This window comes from Pagrus major, chromosome 17, assembly GCF_040436345.1.
Source record: "Pagrus major chromosome 17, Pma_NU_1.0".
NCBI classification, from domain to species: domain Eukaryota; kingdom Metazoa; phylum Chordata; class Actinopteri; order Spariformes; family Sparidae; genus Pagrus; species Pagrus major.
The window spans coordinates 27957720-27976675 of NC_133231.1; the positions used below are offsets into that span (position 1 = coordinate 27957720).

The 18956-nt window shown below is 41.2% G+C and overlaps 1 protein-coding gene across 5 annotated transcripts; it reads left to right on the top strand.

The window, feature by feature from the left end:
• Positions 1-443: 443 nt before the first annotated feature.
• Positions 444-4951, top strand: arl4aa (ADP-ribosylation factor-like 4aa). 5 transcript variants are annotated; one of them, XM_073485623.1, is made up of 2 exons: positions 444-527; positions 3492-4951. In XM_073485623.1, the coding sequence occupies exon 2, from the start codon at positions 3593-3595 to the stop codon at positions 4193-4195; it is 603 nt and encodes a 200-aa protein (XP_073341724.1). In that variant the 5' UTR covers positions 444-527; positions 3492-3592; the 3' UTR covers positions 4196-4951. The 5 variants fall into 5 exon arrangements, with proteins under 5 accessions (XP_073341724.1, XP_073341725.1, XP_073341726.1 ...); XM_073485624.1 differs by lacking the exon at positions 444-527 and adding an exon at positions 723-1249; XM_073485625.1 differs by lacking the exon at positions 444-527 and adding an exon at positions 1258-1338.
• The last annotated feature ends 14005 nt before the right edge of the window (positions 4952-18956 follow it).

The following is an 18956-nucleotide window of genomic DNA, read 5'->3' on the forward strand; positions in this document are numbered from 1 at the left end:
TTGTATCATTGTTTTTTTTAATATGTATTTTGGCTGTTTGTATAAACAGGCATCGCAAATGCAAAGAGAAGCCTTATTTTGTCATTTTGTATCGGTGGTGTAGTAATGTAGGTGTCTACTCCTTCCACCGCTGGCCTCCATTTTGATTTTGTGTCATATTCTCATGTCTCCCTGTGAAAATAAACAAAATCAAACAAACAACTGTGACCTAAAACACTTCAAACAAAAACAGACGCAGCTTATGTAAGCCGGGTAGATGGAGAGAGAGAGGCCCGACTGGTTCGTCTGTTTATCTCTCACGCATGACGGGGCTGCAGTCAGCGTGGTGCACTTCCGGGCTTCTGACCAATCAGTTCAAAGAAAAACACACGGGGTGGACGGGGCGGTGCTACACACACACACACACACACACACACACACACACACACACACACACACACTCTCTCTTTGTGTGTCCATCTCTCTCTCACACACACACACACGGTCAGAAAAGGGAAAGCACGCTGACTCGCCGAGCTGAATCAATGGTAAGTGAAAACCTTACTTTTTAACGGTTTGCTAATGTTTGCTAACTGCTGCTAGCTTACTCACAAGCTAGCAGCAGTGTTTCTACGCGCTCTGAACGTCCGATAATTGTTTTATTTTGGGCTAAAAAAAACACCGAAACCTCACATAGCTGACTAGCCTACACGTGTACTGCTAGAAAACGCATTTAAAAAACGTGTTTTGCGCTCCCGGGCGACATTTTGTGCACCTTGATGCCAGTCAGAGTTCGTTTGAACGTCAATAAAACGTAAACAAGTCAAAGTTTAAAACATATTAACATCCAACTTTTAAACGAAATGTACCTTTTTGTTGCCTCTCCAGTCCAGTTTTTTTCCCCCCATAAATTAAATTAGCTTGAAACACGTCGTCAACAATCTCAAATAACCTTTTAAAATATTGATTATTAAAAGTGCGGACGGTTGCGACGGACAGACGGAGCAACAGGTGATCCTGGTTCCCGGGCAGAGGGGCGTGATTGACGGCCGCGTCGGCCAATCAGCTGAGAGAGAGCAGAGCGCACGCACCAATCGCGTCCGCCCGCAGTGTTCGTGTGGGCGTCGATCCAGACTGACAGCAGTGTCATCAGCGGTGGATCCACACTGGGACGCAGAGGACAGACGGGGAGGGTGTCTCCGCTCCTGGCGAAGGATTTTCCGTCGTTTGTTTGTCGATACACCGAAATACACCGTGAGCTGAATCCCAGGTAGTGTAGAAGCCGAGAAGGACCGTGTCTCTGTTTTTAAAAGGGGATTTAAAATGAGTGTTTCCTCCTCAGATGGCTCAGGCTGGTAGGTAGGTAGCCGATTTTTTTTGGAGTGGTCATAAAAATGCATGTGCTTACCTGCCGTGTGCATTCCTGTCAGCCCACCGTGTAGATGTCGCAACCTTATTTCCAGGTAAAACGAAACAGAGTAATTGAATACGACACTATATTTTTTTTTATTGTAATATAATACTATGATACTAAAAATTACAGTGAGAACACAGCAAAACTAGCAACAGGCCCCTGTAGGAATGTCACAGTGATATCAAATGAGATGATTAGATTAAACATAGCAGAATAAAATGGCTGGAAACTCCTTGTTATGTGATTTTTTTTAAGCACGAGATGAAGGAAATTTAAGCAATTTTCTGTCACTGTAATGTGGATATTGTTTTGGCTTTGTTACAGCTGAGTAATTGTAATGACATTGTGAAAGCAGACTAGATGTAGTATGATGGTCAAAAGTCTTCTTGGTCATCAAGGGTGTTTTTATTATAGGCAATGCGTGATTGTGGACTTTGACTGAGTGTGAAACATTCATACTCACATTTTAGGGCGGGGAAGTGTATCGATATGATGTGGTTATCATGATATGGACGTCGAATTAGGTTTTGGATAACGTTATATCGTGAAATGGCATAAGTATTGTCTTTTATTCTTGTCTTGTCTATTCTATCTTGTATTTTCTGATCTTATCAAACTTACCTTTAACCACTTAGTCAGTATATCCACCATACTGATGATTATTTATCAAAAATATCATTGTGTTAATTAAATATATATAGCCAAAAAAAAATGGCAGTATCATTTCGACGCCATATCACCAACCCTATCCCATTTTCTATCAACAATAATACCTATTTTTCAGAAAATCTTTACATGTTTATTCACAGTTACGATGTTTATTTTTTTGCGTGCTGATGCAATCATCAGCGTTTATCGCTGCTTGCTTGCCATTGCAGATTGGAGGATAGTGACAACCTTTACATTACACATAGTAATGTCATCCAGTGTTATTATTGTAAAGAATGCAGCTTTAAAGTTCGACTATAAAAGAGAACATAATGAATCCTCCTCTTATAAGTTGGAAACTCATAAGAAAAACACTAAACTACAAGTGCACCTTTACTAGAATGGAAACACTCTGGTCTTACTTGGGCTGGTATGTCCAGTAGCTAATGGTGGCTAATGCTAGCGAACTTTAGATAGTAGTTGTTATGTTACTCAGTTTGTTGACTTTGTACCTCTTCTCTACTGGATCTTCTGTTTTACTACATATAGTGATCACCTAATGATAAGATCTTTAAAGCAACAAACTCAGGGGAATCTTGGGAAATGAAGGGAAATTAAATGTGCTATTTAGGGCTGGAAGTAACAATTAGTTTCTTTGTTATTTACTCTGTGGATTATTTTCTCGATCAGTTGATTAGTTATTTGGTCCTGAAAATACAATAGCAAAATATGTTGATGAGTGTATCCTAAAGCCCAAGATGACATCTTTTAAATGTCTTGTTTTGTCCGAAACCCGATGTTTTTCAGTTTCCTGTTATAGGACTAATCACAGTGTTTGTTTACCATAAGTAAAAAACCCTGCATGGTGCACTTGTTTCATACAATTTAATGGCCTTTTTCATGATATTACTTTAAAGAGTACACGTTTGATTCGTTCACATCTTACTAATAACACTTGTTTTCTTAAAGTTAGGTTGGAGACCTATTTTTTCTGTTGGCTGTACTCCAAACTAGCAGCAAGTCTGAGATGTTGCTATTGTGTAGATGTTAAAGACGCTAACAAAGCAACACAGTACAAAAAATAAGATCAATAGAAAATGTCAGATAGGTCAGACCACCGTGTTCAATTATATATCGAAAATGTTACTGTTGCGGCCGAAAATGATAACAGAAACGAAAAAGTTTGGCAATTTTACATATGAACCACCAGTTGTGTACCTAGAAGTGACCGCTGTTGTTAGTGCGTTGTCACTGTCATCCTGTTGTTGTCAAACCATTCAATCGATTATCAAAATAGTTGACAAATAATCATTGCAGCTGTGGTGCCATTATCCTGCAATCATACTTGTGGCTGCAGTGTCTGGTCACTTAAAGTTACATAGTCTCACTTTAAGTGTTACTGCTTATTACACCTGTGTTTCACCCCCAATAACGTGCAGTATGCTTTCAGGTAATTGCTGCAGTCATTCTGGAATATCAGCAGCTCTGAGGATTATTGCTGGACTGGTGGATCAAATCTCTCGTGTCACCAAGCCTTCCCCATGAGGAAAGATGGGGAACGGATTGTCAGAGCAACCTAGCTTCATCTCAAGCATCCCGTTCTTCCAGTCGTTCCACATCGCCATCCTTGGGCTGGACTCCGCGGGGAAGACCACTGTTCTGTACAGACTGCAGTTCAATGAGTTTGTGAACACTGTGCCCACCAAAGGTTTCAATGCAGAGAAGGTCAAACTGTCTCTGGGAGGACACAGGACAGGGACGTTCCACTTCTGGGATGTAGGTGGCCAGGAGAAGCTTCGCCCCCTGTGGAAGTCGTACACGCGATGCACGGACGGCATCATATTTGTTGTGGACTCTGTGGATGCGGAGCGCATGGAGGAGGCCAAAACAGAGCTCCATAAAATTGCCAAAACCTCTGAAAACCAGGGGGTGCCCCTGCTGGTGGTAGCCAACAAACAGGACTTGAGGCACTCTTTGGGGCTTGCTGAAATTGAGAAACTGCTGGCGCTGAAAGAACTGGGCCCTGCAACTCCATGGCACCTGCAGCCAGCCTGCGCTATCATAGGAGACGGGCTCAGGGAGGGCCTGGAGAGACTCCACGACATGATCCTGAAAAGGAGAAAGGCGCTCCGGCAGCAGAAGAAAAAGAGATAAACTTTGACACGAGAAGGACTTGTCTGCTGTTATATGTGAAGGAAACAAAGGATTTTCTCCTGGGTGGAAAGAGGCATCCACTGCAGGTCCAGGTTCAACATACTGAGTTTTATCAGTCCAGAATAAAGAATTAGGATTCCCGGTCTTGTGATGATGCTGTTGATCAGGAAGTGACACATAAAGGAACACAGTATGAAGATGAGAAAGTTTCAGAGATGTGTGGATATAAAGAGTTTAAATGGATTAAAAAGCACTGAGGGTTTGGGGTGTGGAAGGGTGATAGAAGTTAAGGATGCTGTATGTTTCATGAATGGGCAATGGCTGTTCCAAACGATATTACCAAAAAATGATCTAAGAAAATGGCTTTTAACTAGTTGAAGAGTTATTTGGTAAATGATGGAACATTGTTACACCAGAGGGGATATGAAATATACATCAGTTTTATTTCACTGTTTTATATGTTAATTCGTTAATTTTCTACACTGGATTTCCTTTGTTAAAGAAAAGTATTATCATGCATTATCGCATTATATCGATTTGTTTGCTGGCTTATATTGCTCTCTTTTAAAAAGCACTTTAGATTATCACTTCGTATGAAGTTTACAGTTTTTAAATAGAGCGTACTGTGTTGGATTTCACAGAAATGTTTGGGCAAAATACAACAGATGCTACTGTAGTTGGTCCACATTGGCCACATTGTCATTAGACAGGATATGCATTGTGTTTTGCTTAATAAAAGATATTTAGAGCAACGTTGACTGTGGTATGGAGGGTATTATTATGTTCGCTTTGTTATTCAGGAGCTTGAATTTAAAAAGCAGGTACTTGAAAGGTGTTCAGAAGTGTAACCATCAATTAATTTGGCTGATAGCAGGGTTGAGGTTTGAAGCTTGTTTGAATCCACAGAGAGGGGTGATTATTGAAAAAAGGCATTATGTGAAAACATCTGTCAATGTGCCCTTTAGCAAGGCACTAAATCACCAGTTCCCCCAGTGGAGCTGCTGAATAGCTGTGTGTGATGTGATGCAAGGAAAAGCAAAATATATGCTCAGTCAGCAGACTCTCTCATTATCACTGGAAAAAAAAAAAATCCTTGGTTTTGTTCCCAGCAGCTTGCATAATGATTGTGTTGACACGGGAACACACCCAAAACCTGAAAGTCCATTTAATGATTGTGCGCACATCAATGAAGCCTTATACGAACATCCCAAGAACTTTCCAATGCTCTCTGCAGTTAAAAAATCTTAAAGGTACAGTTCACCCAAAAATGAAAATTCAGGCATTATCAGTGTTGCAGCATTCTGATAAGCAATGGAAGTGGATGGAGACTTGTTTGAAAATGTAACAAAAACAACCCAATAAAATACAGAATCGCTAAATGTCCGGCCTGATACAAATCTCTGGAAGCCCCGAGATCCCAAATTAATTCCAGAAATGTTTTGTGGACAACAAACAGTAGATAATGACTGAATTTTAATTTTTTGGCTGAACTGTTCCTTTAAATGTCTTTCAACCACTGGCAGCTGCAGAGTAAAGGGTAAAGCGATGCAGTGATGTGTGACAGAACAGACAGCCCATCCTCAGGACTTGAAAATGTTGTCAGGGCAGTCTGAGGCCAGACCCAGCACAACAGGCTGGGGCAGGAGACTGTGAAGCCAGGGGCACGGCTGAGTATTTTTGGACTGAGCTGGGCGGATATGCAGCCCTGTGTATTAACACCATTTGCTCCCTCATTCCTTTGAAACAATTAATGACTGTAAGCCCAACAGGCCGGTGCAGCAGCTGGGCTTTCTAAAATAACCGTGCGATGCAGATTGGTGCTTTGCACTGCTCACAGGCTGAATCACCAAACATCCCCATCATATAAATATGCGTTCCAGTTAAATGTGATAATTCTGACCTTCATGTGGGGTTTTGGTGCTGAATCTCAGGGGGTCTGTCGCATTTAGAAATAGAAAAACGTGTCCTTAGCACCAGTTTTCACACATTTGTATGACTTTAGGGCGAGAAGAGAATTCAATCAGACCAAGTACAAGCATGTGTACACATACCAGATCACCCTAAAGTCAACTGTTCTGTCTGTTTTACACAATACCAATAGTGCAAAGAAGAAGCAACAGAAGTATTGCAGAGAAACTAATGAACAAATACTGATAAAATGTGCGTGCATGGTGTGGAGGTACTGTATGCATGTAAACATTAAGTATACACAGCCTGCAGAAGTTACGTTGACTGACGGTGTATTTATAATCCTAGTTTGATGTGACTTAAGATGAGTCAGTGAATTCCTGTGATTAATTAAAATATTTTCTGGCTTTGTCAGATCATTTAAAAGCCGAAGAACGTGGATTATGGTAAGAGAGTTGGGGAGGAATGACGCACAAGCGTGGTTGGCTGGATTTGAACTCAGAGTTTTGGTTGTCAGGATCCCAGAATGCCCCAATCTTTGTCAAATGTTGATGAATGATGTTTTTGTGCTGCAAAGCCCAGGTGCCTCTTCCCTACTTGTTGTTTGCCAAGAAAGGAAACTCAGAGGGCAGAAGGTATATTCACACTTTCCTGATTCTACTTCCTTTTCTCTGCAAGCCATGTCAGCTCTGTGTGTGTGTGTGTGTGTGTGTGTGTGTGTGTGTAAATCAATACATATGTCCAGCTCTCTCTCCTTGTATGGACTTGAGGCCATTTCCTTTGATCTGCTGAAGCACTCACCAGGGGATTAGTGCTCAAATGGAAAAGCTTGTTAACCTGTCCTGTGCTTTATTTTTTGCTGACTCAGTTTTAATACCCTATGGAGAGACTATAATAATCATTTTACTCGATCGTATACTGTATATAATACAATTGCACGTAGAAAGGGCTCTCCTCTGTCCAATCCTACACCTCCCGCCTTCATCCGTTCTTCAGTGAAAGGTGGATAAGCCTGAGTAAATCTCTCATCCAGGGGCCATCCATTAACCCATTAACCTCAGATGGTGTGCCTGGCACGAAAGCGCTCCAGCCAACATGGAATAAAAGCACACCGCTTCAGGAGCATGTCTTGTTTGGAGCAGCTCATCCATACAAGAATTTCCCTCCCATTACTGCCTTTATACTACACTGAGCCGTCTCAGCTGCTTCTCGCTGAGAGACGCCCAAGGCATGATTGGGTTTGGCAGTTATTTCCAGGTTGGGCAGCACGCAGCTGAGTATTGTACAAAATGTTCTGTGTGTTTTTTTTGGGAGAGGACGTGTAAAGCAATGAGATTTTTCTACAACATATGATAAAGCTGCAAACTGGGAGGAGCAGCTGGTGTGAGAGGGATTTGTCCACACTGTAAATTCTCATGTCAGACTTTAGATTTAATGATAACCTCAGTGTTGCTCGGCGAAGACACACCCGTGAAACACTCGACATGGGAACACAAGTTCTCAAGGGGTCTCATGGGTAATTTAACAACACTATATATTTATGTTATGTGCATCTGTCCTAATTATTTCGACTTAAATTATCAGAAGTTACATTTTTTGCTCTCTCTATTTTGATGCTGTAAACACTACAATACCCATGAGCCTCAGCCACTGTTGCCATGGTTGCCAGTTGCAAAAAAAAAATTCAGAATGCATTGTTGCATTCAGGGAACAAAACACCACAACACAGTCAGCGGCTCAGAGTCTGTAATCGTTTCCACTCGATGATAACGATGCATGACAAAGAATTATAAGTTGTTTGATGTCATGACTTTTTCTGTCCTGTAGTTTTTAAAGCCAACATGTTTTTGTAGTGGTGATTCAAGCAGGAGAGTTTCATGTTCATCCAAGCTTCGGAAGTGCCAATTACCCAATATCGTCCATGCAAAAAAAAAAAATCAATGGGACTTTCACTTCATGAACTGCCATGTTCACATTACATGTATTTGAGCAGATTTCCATGGGGGTGGTGGCCATGGCAGGGGTGTTACAGCTAGATGAGAAGACTGCCAAGCCAGTGACTAGTGTTTGAGACTGCGTTTCAGCATTTGTAAGAGTCAAAACCACTGGATATTTTTGAGGAGGTCAAGACATCTCGTGTTTCTGGCGACAAAATTGTATTATTTTATTTGTGTCTAAACCTAACCAGACCATAAGCACAGCATTGTCACAACATGAAAAGCGACCTCTAATGAACCCCCATGCCCAAAATATCTGCTGCCACTTCACTTCTCTGTACACCAGAGGTTTTCAAACGCTTTTTAAACCAAGGCACCTCTTCAATACATGCACATGCACCTTTTTCCATGGATATGTGACTTGTATGACACAAATATGAAATTAACCACTCAAACAAAGCATGTTAGATGTAGCATGCCACTTATGAGACATAATATAATGGCCAATTACAAAGCACCCATAAAAAACGTTAAGCAACAAAGCCAAATGTTGATGGGAACAAGCAGAAGTTGAAGTCTTTTCTCCATTTTCAAGGCTGCTCAAGGCCTTTTTATGTCCGTGTGAAAATCTAAAGCCAAATGAGTATCTATTATATCTATACTGGCAACTTTGAATGTGTCATTTCTAACAAAGATAAAACAGTGATTCATTTAGCATTCAGCAACATAACATCCCAATGAGTCTGAGGCACAGAGGAGTCAAGGCTAGAGCTGGAGTTGCTACAAGTGTGCGGATACTCAAAATGACAAATTACTTTGAAAAATGAAAACTAGAGCTTAAAGAGGAAGAATGGTGGGACTTTGTCTTTGCATGAGAATGCATGAATCAAATGAAACTTTAAGGCTTGTCGCTTGGAAATAAGGTCAAAACAGGTAGGAGATAAACAGGGAAACCAAACATCAGCACATGAATGTGGCTGTATATTTTATGAGGCTGTGTGTAAATGCATGTTATGACCTTGAACACATCGTGAACACTGTCCTACAGCCTCCACACCACATGCACATTCAGACTTCTTTTGGCATGTTTTGATGTAGTGCTGTTGGGAGAAGGAGTTACATTTAAAAATGCAGACCATCAAGCTGTTTTTCTGCACGGGTGTGACACTGTAATGTTTGTGTCAAACTGCACGACTTCACTTTCCCATAAATCCACCTCCACAGGGTTCTCTTATTATTCTGCTGAGTTTAGAGATTTATCCCATTGTGTACTTAAAAAAGGGGACACTGCAATATATGCATACTCCTCGCCTGCTTATTATGCAAGGTTATCATGACGGGATTCATTTTTCTTCCCCCAGTCTATTGAGAGCGAGTGGCCTATTTACATGTGAATTCCTCCCGTAGCCCTGCAGCCTCGCTCAAAGTAGCGAACGGGGCCACCTGCAAGGGGAGAGGGGGGAGGAAGAGGAGGAGGAGGAGGAGGAAGAGGAGGGGGGAGACGCTGTTTGAGGAGCTAGAGAAGTGCACTCCTGTTTTCTTTGGTGCAGAGAAGAGAGGCTGGTTTCATTAATCCTCAGGATCCGTGGAGACAGAGAGTGAGCTGTGGCAATATGAACACAGGCAAAACAGATGTTTTTTATCACCTGAATGAAAAACTTCAAAGGGAATACTGAGACTGTGTCTGTTGCTTTAGTGATTTCATATCCTGGCCTGAGAATAATAAATAAACAAACAGACGAGTTTATGTTAAAATGAAGAACCCTTTTTTCCACAAAACTCATTTTGATACTACAAGCCTGTTAGCTTAGCCGTGTTTGTATTGTTTCACGAGCTAGCCTGTGTATGCTAACGCCTCAATTTATTTATATTCTTGTTCATGCAAACTATTTCAAGATAAAACCACAATCAACAAGGTGCAATCAACAAACAAACAAACAAACAAACAAACAAACAAGTTTTTACAATTTTTTTGGCAACTCACCGATGGAGCATTTTGGGTGTAACTGTAGTGTATCAAACTCCAGCAAAAGTTGTTTTCTCTTATTCCAAAACATCCAGTAGATCCACTTCAGTAAAAAATCTAGTCCAAAACACTATTCCATGCATAAATGGCAACAAAATAGCGATCACAAATGCTTTTATTCGTCAAAAAAGTCAAAAGCAAAATGCCTTTAAACTGCAATACAGAGTTCCCTAAGATGGCTGCCGACCTCTGAACCATTGATTGACACTTCATTTGACCAGTTAGGAGCTTCTTTGCCCACCCTGTGGCCTCCACCAGCCAACAAGTGATTTCATGGATAGGAGATCTCAGGAGACCTCTCTCCTGAGCTGCTTACACCAGCCTCTGGATGATTCATGCATCAAGTAGCAATGAGATTTTGTGAATACATAATTTAAATGTGTTTTAAAGCCCTGAGCTTGGAAATTATGCATGCTTATGCCATTTTATGTTATTTTCTCTCATCGCATAGGCTGATTTTTGTTTTGAATTGTTTTATATGCACAAAGTAAGTGTAAATAAGCAAATAAAGAGCTACGATATAGGGTTAGGCATTTAAGGATAATTTTACATACATTTCCAGGAAAAGTAACAGCTAGCTTATCTGCTTTTCTTAATATGTTGTGCAGGAAGCAACAAATAATCCTTGGATTATGTTAAGGGAGTCAGGATGCTTCAAAAGAAGGGCATGTTGTATTGCTGAACATCATCTGAAACCCCTTCCTCCCCTACATCTTTCTCACAAACTGGGAGAGGCTGTGTCTAACAATTTTTGTAATTTTATAAAACATACACCAACAATCACGCCTGCTTTATGCAGAATTTGGCCATGTGTGTGGAAGTAAGAAAGTTGAGATGAAGACTACTCGCAGTCCACAGCAGAGGCTTTTCTCCTTTTTTGTGGTGCAGGGAATAAAATCCCCCCAAAAATCTAATTTCATGGCAGAGGTGAAAAGTGTATGAGAGACTTTACTCTTTTCCACTGAAGTAAGTAAGTAGGCAGGATTTGAACTTGTGCACATTTCTTCTCCATTACTTTTGGCTGGTATAAATCACTGCAACACAATAGCTGCCTTTGAGGAGCGGTTACCTGAATGCGTGTGACCACATCTGAAGGTTAAAAGTATTTATAGCTGTTCTCAACAGCCACACTCGAAGGTGGGGTGAGAAGCTGGCATCAGAGGGGAGTGAGGTGCAGGAATCAGATTTGGATAAATGGACCACACTTTTCACAAACTTCCCTCCGAGGTATTCATTGTAGGAAATATGATATCCTTGAACAACACAGAAGTCACAGGGAGGAGGCTGTAATGGGTCGCTGGGTGTACAAAATACAAAACTTTGTCACCAGATACGGCTGTTCATGTCCTACATCTGACGGTGTGAGGCCACTAAAAGTCTCATGATTGTAGTCAGCAGTAATTTAGGAGAAACACAGGATTGAAACGAAACATAGACTTTCATCTGCATACACTTCATATTTTTTTATATGAAGATGTGTTGACTAAACTATCGATTCATGAAATGTGTGCTGTCAAACAGTGTTGTCTATTGCACACAAAGGAAAATAAAAACCTGCACATCATCAGCAAAGCAAAGAGTTCATTAGAAATAGGATGTTTCGGTCATCTATCCATACATACATCTGTTGGGTTGTATGGGCCACAGAGTTGCTCACTCGTGCTTATTTCTGATCTACAATTCCTGTTTTATGTTTCTGTTCATAAGATTTAGGATTTAAGAAGCTTTAACTTTTGACTTTTGATTTTAATCAGAAGAGAAAGATCTTCATTTTAATGCCTAAACAAACTAAATAAACAGCAATCTCTTTGTTTTCATGAGTGAATAAACTGAATAAACACAATACTGTTTTACTTTGTTTATATGGGGCGGACCCTGCCACCTTTCTAGCTTCAAAAAGTGTTGTTGGGACCTTATTTTCCTCTGAGAACAGCTTGTTTATTCAGTTAATGGAAAGGATAAATACTTCTGAGTTTGTATTATTACCTCATTGATGTTGTAAATATAAAAATTCTGAGTTTTGAATTTCCAAAACTGCATAGTGCCCCTTTAACAGATTGTGTTACACGTGTAAATCACCAAAACAAATGACTTATTGTGATGTGAATAATACGAATTGTAACCTGCACTGGAATCTGATAAATCAACCAAACGCAGCCGTCAGTTGGTCGGGATGCACGGCTAAATGCTACTTTATTAAAACAGGACAAAACTCTCAGGCCTCACTGGTGTGCTGCAGCAGCGTTTCTCACCGTGTTCGGTGGACAGTGTTCATGCAGTGACATTCCTGGGCTCAGCCTGTGTGAAAGCCTCATTGTCGAGGTGATGATTGCTCTTTCACCTCTCAGTCTGTGTCTGAATGACTGTCGGCAGCCGGAATGGGAATGGGAGAAATCTGTACATGTGCGTGGGTGAGTGCACAAAATGATGGGCAAATGACTTTTTCATTCTCTCGACCATTTTGACCTTGAACTTTGGGCCGCACAGTTACACCCACTCAACATCCATAACGCGCCCATGTCCAGACACAAATCGGGTTCACAAAGAGCCGTGTCCCCTCCAGTCTGGGTATTGTGAGGCACGAACCTGTGAAATCTGTCTTTGGTCTTGTTTGGGCATGAGGGATTATGGTGGGTTTAGGCTCCGGTCTCCAAAGCTTTATGTTCGCACACTGACTGATGGGGAAATTCATGGTGAGCTGTGGCCTCAGTGGAGTTTCATCATTCGACAGATGAGAGGCCCCAAAATAGCTGAAAGATTTAGGATCCAAGATTCAGCGCTTTGTGAAACCACCAGCGGGTATTATTTGGTTTGCAAGAGCTTGACATTAAAAACTCGACAAAAATGAAAAAAAAAAAACACAATTTACAGGAAAGAAACATGTAGAAACTTTAAAAGAAACTATGGGAGCATAAACATTGTATGAAAAGGAAAGATGACTCTGCATATTAACACATCTTATAAATAAATAAATAACCCCCCAGTTGAGATTTGAAGTCAAAATGTCACTGTCCTCTGTTGTTCCTGCCTCCTAAATTATTCAGTTCATCTGTTGCAGGTTGATAGACTTGTCAGAAGCCTTTTAGTGACTGAAGACACAGGACAGTTGTTTTGTCTAGACACTCTGCCCTCTGTGCGATAATTGAAATTCAAATCAGATTCTGTCTGTGATTCACCTCAACGCCTCTCAGCAGCGTCAGCCCTGAAATGAATTCCCAGACCGGAGAAAGAAGAAGTCTCTGCTCGGGTTTACGCAGAGGTCACACGCATATTTTCTCCCTTATATTTTTATTGCATGTCTGGCTCATGAGATAGTGTACAGGCAGGAGGGGGAGAGATATGAAATGCAGTCGAGGTCATATGTGGAATTCTTACATTTTTTAAGTACATAACTTGAGCCTGATAGCCTGCTGAGTCAATTGGATGCTCCAGGATTGGGTTGCACAAGAAAATTCCTGCTTCCATCACTGGTGAAGTACTGCTAACTACAGTGGTTTCAAACTAGGGATTCACTAAACGTGGTCCCCTCTGTAAGAAATGTCTTAGCTAATGAAGATTTCAAGCATCACGCGCCCGAACATAACCTGTATAAGGAGATATCTGCATATGAATGCTGAATCTGTAGGTAAGGGACAAGATTTTTTGGTAGTATTGACCAATCGGCTTTGAGCAGGCTTTGGTTTCATGCAGGTAAATAGGATTTAAATTGGACCGTAGACAATGCCTCAGAAGGGGAAATCTTGGCCCTGTCTGCAGCGAAAGCCTTGAACCATTGGCCATTTCCCCAAGAGACTAAATGGTCTCAGATGATAGCTGATGGGTTCCGAGATTGCTGTAACATAACTTCCAATATCAGGACCCACATACACCAAACCAACATCAAAGAATTAGCGGTGATGAATTGCGACTGTTGCGTCAGCTGTGTCTTAGGTAACATACTGCACTTGAACACACCGCAGAGACTACAGCTGACACGCCAACTAGCTTCATTCTGTGGCTGCGTGAAACAACTCTCCATACCACCAGGTGGACAATGGTTATACACACCACTGTTGTCATTTTCTAATCACTCTAGCTTTTATAGCCACTTCAAATCAAGAATATGTCAGATAAAAATTGGGCCTGGCGTTGTCAGCTTTGGTCTTGTGGCTGTTGAAATCGTAGACACGTCAGCGACGTCAAGAGGCTTTCCTTTTCTTTCTCTGTTACTTTTCTCGTGCACTGATCCACTAAGCTGAACAGCCAATTAGAGTGATCTGATTCAACCTGCTCAACGGTGCCAACAGTGTGGGACACCCTGCAAAAACTAGGGCCAAAGCTGCTCAACGATGGCCTGACATGGTGTGTCATGGCTCTGACAACTAACTTGTAATGATGTAAACTTTGTTTTGTTTATAGAAATGTGTTTACGAGTACGTAACATTCATGTAGTTTAGAGTGAGTAGGAAACATCCAGTTATACTAGCCTAATCGTTAAAGTTTTATAATTTGGGGCATATTTTTATTTTATAAAATTGTATTTAAAATCTCTCCGGTTCACATTCTTAATTAAATAGTTCCAGCTGAATCTATTCACATTTGAACAAGTCACTTCCTGCTTACAAGCAAGCTAACGACATTATGTCAGTTGGTTCTGTTAGACTGGTGGCCGTTTAGGTAACGACATTAGCTAAATAACAGTTAGACCTGACAGTTGAGTCTCAGCTAATTTGTGTGTTGCAATCTAAATGCAGTAATTTGCAAATCTCCAATTAGTAACACTGACACGTTTGAACCAGCTCTCGGATTTAATCTAATGCTGAGGTTGATAGGATGTCTCGTCCTCTCCTTTCGAGCCCTCCGGGACGCCAAATATAGCAGTCGACCCACCTCACATTACGTCAAAAATCAAATTGTCCTTATTGGAATCACTGGACTGTAATCTAATCTGCAGTGAAACCTCAACAACAGCACTTCAGTCCACCTCTGAACGGGAGGAGCTGATGTCTCAACTAGCGTGTTGTTTTTCCTCTCTCCTCGTGTAATGATGCTGACCTCCTCTTGGTATAAACAGCATGACTCCCCTGACATTGGCAATACCACCGACGGAGGTATTTAAACAGCCGCACCAGGAGGAGTCTCAACTAGGAGTTCATTAACTGCAAAAGAAAGACTGAATAATGAACTGGGCCCTTTTTTTAGCAGGGATGAGGACGGGGCGGGGGGATGTTATATTGATGTTCCTCCATGATTAACACTCCTGACTCGCCGGTCCAGAGCCTCTCAATCTGCCCAGATTTCCATGGCAATCAGAGCTGGCCCTTCACTGCAGGAGCCTGTGGCTTAATAAAACCGAAGTTTTCTGCCTGGTTACACTGATCGGAGATATTTCGAGGGGTGGTTCACTCGAGGACCATCTGCCCCACAGCTGAGCAGAAGCTGCAGATAAGAAAGGATTGATTTTTACGGAGTCTGGGCTTCGTGGCTTTCTGTGCGCAGGCATGCCCCTTATCTACTTCACAGTCTCTGCGATGCCTCGAGGTACCCGTCTCACCTCAGAAGATGGAGAGGTTTCACTTTGTCTTTGTCAACAACAGGGTGTCAGAACTCGTGACCTAGATTACCCCATTATCTTTAAAAAAAAAGAGCTAAAAACCGACGACTGAGTCCATCAGAAATCTTATCTACTGTCCCCCTGCTGCTGCATCAGAGGCCGGGCTGCATGTGGAGTGGAACAATCAGGTTGCAGGTTTTCTATGAGAACCAGACTCCCAGCTCCTACATGGTGTAAAACCTTCAGGAGAGGGGGAGGGGAAAGGGGTGTAAGGGTGGGCTGGGTTACGTCCCCTGGCCCTCAGAGCCATAAATCAAAATAAATTAAAGTCAGGCTCCCCCAGCACATCTGGTGCTCTCAGTAACAGGACTCTTCTGAACCAGGACTAACTTGAACCGGCTTGTTAACCCATTACTAAGTTTGTGTGTAAAGTCATTCCTAAGTTCTGAGCAGCTGGTTCTGTCGCAACTTTCGAACCAGTGATTTACGAAATCAGGTCGATCCATCAGAACTTCAGGAATGTTTCAGCTGGAAACTTCTTGTAAAGACTTTCCTAATGTGTTAATCTGTTCAAAGAAAAAGCGATATTCAATCCAATCGTACAGTTTGACACTTAGTTTAATATAATAGGTAACATTTCTGCCTTAAGATATCTGAAAACAACCTTTGTTGAGATGTTTAGTGACATTATCCCAAATGTTTCCAACAATGAACCCAGAGAAATCTACAAGTTCACTCAGGGTAAAGGTGCATTTCATGAAGTCGCTTGTCGCTCTAATTTTTGGGAAAACATCAGTGAGCAAGGAAGTAAGTCGGCGTAAGTGACTAAATGTAACGTGAACATTTCTGCTTGAGTCATGTAGATTGCAAAGGTGGTTGGTTCACAATGAAGACAACAACTCCCATGATCCCATGCACCTTACGTCTTTGGTTTTGTTAAGACTGAGGAAAGTCCAGCAGCAAGAATTACATACTGTGCTTTTAACCAACATCATTAGTCCAATGCTACAATTAAATACACTCCTCTTCATTTTATGGGCAAATATTGTACTTTTTACCTCTCATCCAAGAGGCTTATTCAGTTCTAACTAACTGGAGAGGAGTTGGTTGGCTTTTTAAACGCTGTGTGGGAGTGTCCTTACAGAGTCGTGTCCTTAACGACTCTGTAAGAACACACCCACGTGTTCAAGAGACTGAAACAAGTCCAGTTGCCTACGATACAGCACCATGACCTGGATGACTGAGAACCTTCATCGATTAAAGTACATTTAATCTCAGATAGACTTTTACTCAAGTACTATTCGTACGGGTGACTTTCACTTTTCCCAAAGTGAAATTTTAATCAAGTATGACTTTTGGGTACATTTTACAACACTGCTGGATGGATTAATCTGTAATAATACATCTTACTTTTTGCAATATTTATATGAATCTACAAAGTTACCTAAGTCCTCAAATAAATATAGAGGAAGGAAAAGTATTATACTTGCCTCTAAGAGGTAGTGGAGTGAAAGTATACAGTAAAATAAAATGGAAATAGTCACAGATGTAGCTATAATACTAGAGTGGATGTACTTAGTTACACTCTACTACATTTCTGGGGAGATTTGGTCTAATTCTATAAAGCTAAAATGTAATTAGCACCTACAAGTTACCTAAATTATATATTTTTTAAATCATCTATGGTCTTAATCATTCTCTCTCTCTCCAGTTCTGAGAAAGAGCCTCATTTAAATGCATTACGCACGCTGACTGTGTGCTGAAGGAAATCAGAGCACATGTATATTATTTCCCCCAATAAAACCTTCCCTTCAGAGAGCCTGCCCTGGAACAGTTTACAGCACCTGATGGTTATCAGGTTAAAGTACAGAAGGAGCTCCCTGCACCACCTCCACCTCCCTCTTCTTCCTCCACTCTCCGTCCCATATGGCAGTAAACTCACTGTACACAGCACGCACTGTCACTGAGCCAGCGTTAAGCCTCTTATCACCTTTTCTCCCACAGTCTCTTTTGTTCCTGCGCCTTTCTACTCTCAGTTAAACCTCGCATGTCAGATTTTCTTTGGAATAATCTCCCTGCTTGGAGTGAATACAGTGTTAACATGTGAAAGGCCTATCTACATTTGGGAACGCTGTGTACAAAGCATGAGATATATTGTCAGACATATGTTTTTTTTTCTCTTACATTCATGTTATTTATTATCATTAATTGATCTGTCAGATAATTGGAGTATTTTTTACTGCAGCGCTGCAGTAAAGCATTTACATTCCTGATTGTACTTCACCGTGACCACTCTGTGAGTCTGTGGCTTACTTAGCTGAAGGGTCGTCCTTGTAAATTCATCTGATCTCCTTAGAAAAGACTGACAGCCAGTTAAAGTAGAGTAATCTTCTATCCTTGCATGTAATTAGCGCTGTCCTTCATACAACGTGACCCACATGGATCTGTCGCTGCCATAATGAATTCATTTTCACAGTCTGTGTTCGCTTTATGGAGCCCAGGAAAGACGAAAATACCTCTCTGGTGACAAATAGTTAAAAAGGTGGTTGTTGTTTGCAGATGAATGTCACTAACACAGCCACAGGGTCGGGTATCAACAACCTGTTCTGATCCAGATTTGGAACTGGTTCCCACATAATCTCAAGCTCTGGGAATTTGCCAAGAGATGCTTCTTGTTTCTGCAAATAATCTCCAGAGTTTTTCAATTTCACGTTTGGACCTTCTGTGCTGTCGTCTACATCACCAGTTACAAATGTAATAACGCATTTTTTAATGCTAAAAACTGTAGCTTAGCTTCAGGAACGACATCAGAGATACAGCAAATTTCTCTTTCTAAGGCCTGGGGTTACTTCCTTTTAACAACATCTTCTTGTATGCATGATGTCTGACCTCGCGTATCCTGCGTCGTTTGGAGAGTCAAGTCAGCGATCAGTGCAGTGTTGTAGGCAGACTAACAAAACAAATGAGACTTTACAGTTTCTTGAGAATGAAACCTTTCTCGTAAACCCGTCTGTCCTCCTGCTGCGTTCTCTTCCTCTTATACTCTGCTGTTAATACATACACTCGCTGTCTGTACAGACTTTTATGGTAAAGTTCCCAGGCTTCCAACAGCTACAGCTACAGGTTTTTCTCATGAAATGATGCAAAATGTAAAACTGATGGTGATAGAACATAGTAATTTTATATTTAGCGGTTTTATATACATTTTCAATGTATGCTTAATGCTTGAAAACACCTGAGTGGAAACACCAACGAGTCGAGACAAATCCTGAAATGTTGCAAAATCCTTCATGCTTTGCTGAGGTGGAAAAGATGGTTTATAGATAAAAGCAAAATGCAACAAAGTGCAATGGAGGT

Excerpts from the sequence above, each read along its gene's own strand:
- arl4aa (XM_073485623.1), top strand. The coding sequence starts at position 3,593 with ATGGGGAACGGATTGTCAGAGCAACCTAGCTTCATCTCAAGCATCCCG.